This window comes from Octopus bimaculoides, chromosome 5 (genome assembly GCF_001194135.2).
Source record: "Octopus bimaculoides isolate UCB-OBI-ISO-001 chromosome 5, ASM119413v2, whole genome shotgun sequence".
Lineage (NCBI taxonomy): Eukaryota > Metazoa > Mollusca > Cephalopoda > Octopoda > Octopodidae > Octopus > Octopus bimaculoides.
The window spans coordinates 25,602,238-25,607,646 of record NC_068985.1 but is presented as its reverse complement, the minus strand read 5'-3'; the positions used below and the strand labels follow the sequence as shown (position 1 = coordinate 25,607,646).

The window sequence follows — 5,409 nt, the reverse complement described above, 5'->3', positions numbered from 1 at the left end:
TATATATATATGTATGTATAAGTGCATGTGTTTGTGTGTGGATGTGTGTGTGTGTGTGTGTGTATTGGGAAATGCAAACACAAAACTGTCCTGCCTAGTGAAGCTGAACCAATTGAGGTGCCACCTCCTACAAGCAAAACAGTATTTTATGGAGCATACCTAGAACTGATTGGCTATAGTTGGACTCACCATGACTCATTTCTTCCCCCATGTAATATCTTTGGTCATTGTCAACAATGACAGGCAAACTAATATAATACATACACACATACATACATACATGCGCACATACATATATATGTGCATGTGTGCATGTATGTGTGTGTGTATATGTATATAAATAGATAGGTAGACAGATAAATAGAATGTAAAGATTTTAATGACTTAAATTAATTCTTTTTTTCTCTCACGTGTTTTGCAGATGACAGTAACAGCAAGCAAACAGTTTGCTATCTCTCGGCAAAATGTTTCTGCCAGTGTAACCATCACAGTGTCAAGAAATTTGAATGGACCTATATTCTCATCTAACGCATATACTGCTACCATTGATGTTGACAGTCCTCTTGGCACAAGTATAGTACAGCTCTCAGCCACTGATGCCGATAATCATGTAAGTAATTGGAATATACATGACTATAATTAATTATTAATTATTTATTAGCTTAACAGAGATGTTACCAAAGATCTTTCAGAAATAACTAGAAGAAGCAGCAATCCTAAAATATTCAACATTTTTTCTTGATACATTTTAAAAATAGCTGAAAAAATACTTGTATAATGAGTTTGTAAACTACATAAGTTTGTTGGGCCTCAGAGAGGCAATGATAAATGACTCTGACCTTTGGCATTATGTTGTGCTTGAGAAGAAAACTCATCAAGCCAAGTGAAATCATAGTTGTGGCAGATACTGGTGTCACACAAATGGCACCCATGCCAGTGGCATATTAAAGTACCCATTACACTCTCAGAGTAGTTGTCATTAGGAAGGGGATCCAACCATAGAAACCGTACCAAATCAGACTAGAGTCTGGTGCAGCCTTCCAGTTTGCCAGCCCTAGTCAAACCGTCCAACCCATGCCAGCATGGACAACAGATATTAAATGATGATGATGATGATGATGATGATGATGATGATGATGATGATGATGATGATGATGATGATTTACTCTTCTTGGTTAAATAGTTTTGCTATTATCATTACTAATTACAACAAACTAAGGAGTTGAATAGTAAAATTGATTGAAAGTGCATTGGCTGAATTGTAAGCAAATTTGCCCTTCATGTTACAAAGGTCAATAAAATGAAATACTAAGCACATACTGAAGTTGGTTTAATAGACTGACACTAGTGTTTTTCATGCTTCTTCAAGCAAGAGATTATACCTGCAAAATCTGAATGAATCTGAACTGCTTGTGCTTAAAGTAGAGTAGGATGTTAGACTTCAGCGTTTCTTTGTGGAGAAGCAATGAAAACAAATTACAACCATATGATAAAGTTGTAAACTAAATCTAAAAGCTACCTTGAAGAAAGGTTTTAGATTTAGTTTACAACTTTTAAATGATTAGGTTTTGTCTACAGACATGTTAAAAAATTATCAGTTGTAAGTTTACAAGAGTTAAAAGAAAATATTTGTATTGTAAGCCTGTTTGTTTTGAGAAAATGGTTTATGAATTATTTATTAGAATATGAGACGTTTTGGCATTACTTATGAGGAGATGCAGAAACGTTCCTGGCTTTAGACAAAAGAAAATACAGGAAGATTAATTACGATTTTATTCAACATATTTTCCCCTCAGGTTCATGCACTTGTAGTGGTTCTTCAGTTTTTCTGAGCTCTGTAAGAGAACTCAGAAGTTTGGGGCTCCAGCGAAAGCCTTTCACAATACCCTTACAGCCAATAACTACTCAGCATCTCCTTGTATTTGATGTTATTGATTTGGTGTTAATTTCTTTGACATCAGACATTTTAACATTGTTCTGGTTTTAATGCTGCTCTTGGTCTCTTCTCCCTAACTCCATCTCTCTCACTTTCTCTCCCTCTGTTTATGTGTGAGCATATTTCTCTGAGTTTGAGGAAAGGGAAATGTTCAATTAATAAGTTGTAATGTCTCCCACTCCTGCTTTCTCTCTCTGTCTTCTCTCTCACTCTATCTGCATGTATTTATGCATGCACAGACAAGTGTGTGTGTGCCTCTAGTGACAAAAAGTACTGTCACCAAAACAGGCTGAATGCCCAGTCAGTCATGCCAAATCGTCAGTGTCCAGTCAGCTGTACCCAATTGTCTCATTCTGTTTACCACTGTAACTGACTAACAAATTAAAATGAGAGTAGAGATTGAAGATTCGAGTACTGCTACAATAACTGCCTTGCATCCATGTAAAATGTGCTTTCAGTGTTTTTTTCTTTAATTTTGTTATTTCACTTTACAATGACAAATACATTGTAATATATTCTTTCCAATTTCAGGATATTCTTGAGTATTCAATAATCCCCTCAGCTGGAATCACCGACTACGTTTATGTAGGACCATCAACTGGATTGATTAGTCTTCGGAAGATGCTAATCAATTCTACTACTAACCCATTGCAAGTAAGTTGCTTTTCCGTTTTTTTGTTTCAAACAAATATCGTTATTTAGAATTTTTAAATTTTGATTTAATAATCCTAACTTAAGAGAAAGACAATGTACAACACTTAAAATTTTCAAATTCAAGTGTATTCCAATATAATGTAAGATGAATTTAATTTTTCTAATTTTCAGTTTACAGTCCGAGTTACTGATAATTCTGAGCCAGAAAAAACTGCTAATGCTCTTGTCAAGATCCAAATTATAAAAGACCAGTTCCTTCCAGTTTTCAGCAATCTTCCTTACAGCACAACTACAAAGTATGATGTTGCTTTGAATGCTAACATATTTAATGTTCGCGCAACAGATGCTGATTTGAAGGTATTTCTAATGAATCTCCAGATTTTCTTGATTACCCAGTTCTATTTTGGATTCCCCTAATTGTTTATATTGTTAATAAATTATGTAAAAACTAGTAGGAAAAATACTTAACTAAATATTCTCAGTATTTTTCTCTTTTTCTTTACCTCACTCACACAATATCATACTGTTTCTAAGGTGTACATATTGAAATAAAATTTCCATGTCTTTTTCAAGTTGACATAAAACCTAAGATTATAGTACAGTAATACCTCACTTTATGAGGACCCACTTTACGAGACTCTGGGGTTTACAAGTTTTATTTTTCAAGCACAAGATCCAAATTTTGTACAAAGTGCAAAAGTTTCCACTACCTTAACAAATGCTTCTGCATGTTACCAAGAAATTTATAGCGTGTGTCAAAAAGCTTCTTCTAAGCAATCAACTCTAGACTTGCTTTTTAAAAAGAAATCTACAAGTCCATGTATGAGTGCTTGTGAATTGGTTATCATGTCTACAAGTGATGGTATGCATGAGTGAAAATGATTCAGACAACGATTATAATAATATTTTTTGTTATAAATGATTTTGATATTCTTTTTACTGAACATAAAATATTCTTTACATTCTACTATTGTTTTATTGCCATTTATTTACAAGTATTATAAATTTTAGGGGTAAAATATTTTTTCTGGGAACGAATTACGTTTTATAACATTGCTACTATGGGAAATGATTGCTCTGCTTTATGAGTTTTCACTTTACGAGCAGTCTCCAGGAACAAATAAACTCATATATTGAGGCATTATGAAAGTTGCTATACTCCTGCAATTTTCAGAAAGGGTTTTAAGTCAGATGGGAGTGAATTGCCACAACAATTATTAGGGCATTAGATAGAACGCCTCACTGTATTTCTACTTGCTTCGCTGAGCTCAACATTCCACCTAGATCAGCCTTGCATTTCATCTGATTGAAGTTGATATAAAAACTAGCCAATACAAGGCAGAAGGTTGGTGGAAATGTAAAAAATGGTGGACTAAATGTCTGGTGATATTCTGGCTTCTTGAGTTCTGAGTTTAAATTCCACTCTGGCCTACTTGGGTGGAAGAGTTAATCTGCGACCTGGCTTAACACTAGGACTTTGTACCTTGGGTACCTTTAGCAGACTTTGCTCTGGATCGATGATAATGATGATGATGATGATGGTGGTGGTGGTGGCGACAGTCGTCACTGTTGTCGTCGTCATTCTCCTCCTCCCCCTCCTTCCATTCCTTCTTTTTAAAAAAAATTTGCTTACTGAGATGTACTTGCATAGCAAGTGACCTGATCTGAGATCGTGTGCTGGAACGAAAACAATTGCAGCGTGGAAGGTGTTTATAAGCCATTTAAAATAACACACAAAATCCGTTAGATTCACTTCAACATTTAAATTTAATTTGTCAAAATATTTTCGTCGCTTTGAGACCACGACCTGTTCACTGACAAAATTCTGTGCTGCATCTGCTTACTGTTCTTTTTTTTCTTTGTTTCTCTCTACTATCCTTCTGTCAGGGTAAAATACAATATGGAATCAATGGAAGACTCTCTGCCCCAAGTTATTTTCAAATTGATCAGGATACTGGATCAGTTACTGTGAAGAATACGATTATTAATGATACAGCGTCCACATACAGTGTTAGTATTCTTCTTTTGTTTTTCATTTTTTTTGTTCTCCATTCATTTCTTTTATTTCTGTTCTCCATTTCTTTCTGTCTTGCTCCCAAGTAACACACTTTCTCTCTCTCTCTCTCTCTCTCTCACTCTCTGACAAACACACACACACACACACACACTCACAAACATACATGCTACACACACATGCACACACTCACACACACATGCACAATCACACATGCGTGCACACACACACTCACAAACATACATGCTACACACGCATGCACACACACACACACATGCACAATCACACATGCGTACACACACACATGCACACACTCACACACACATGCACAGTCACACATGCATGCACACACACACACACGCACACACACACACACACACACACACACACACACACACACACACACACTATTAATATATGGTAATTTTTATTTTCAGCTTGGTATCATAGCATATGATAGTTTCCGACCAAATCAAATCGCTGAAACGGTTTTGCAAATACAAGTGAACAGAAATCCCTTTTATCCTATATTTCAACCAACAATTTACCGGAGACAAATTTTGGAAACTACTGATATAGGAACAAGTATCCTGCAGGTGACTGCAAATGATGCAGATGTCGGCGTAAGTTATATTTCTTTACATTTTTTTACTCTCTATCTTCTAACATATATTATATTAATGTGAGCCTTGGTGTATAACATATTTCTTCCGACATGAACGTTGATATATATATATATGTATATATATATATATATGTCTATATGTATATGTATATATATATATATATATATATATATATATAT

At 34.9% G+C, this 5,409-nt stretch overlaps 1 protein-coding gene across 1 annotated transcript in view; it reads left to right on the top strand.

Annotated features, from left to right (window-relative positions):
* Nucleotides 1-5,409, top strand: part of LOC106874390 (uncharacterized) — a 280,957-nt gene that overhangs the window by 117,830 nt on the left and 157,718 nt on the right. The window contains exons 59-63 of the mRNA XM_052968226.1: nt 422-610; nt 2,468-2,590; nt 2,762-2,947; nt 4,478-4,600; nt 5,042-5,227. Coding sequence (XP_052824186.1) covers nt 422-610; nt 2,468-2,590; nt 2,762-2,947; nt 4,478-4,600; nt 5,042-5,227 — 807 coding nt within the window. The remainder of the gene's footprint in view (nt 1-421; nt 611-2,467; nt 2,591-2,761; nt 2,948-4,477; nt 4,601-5,041; nt 5,228-5,409) is intronic.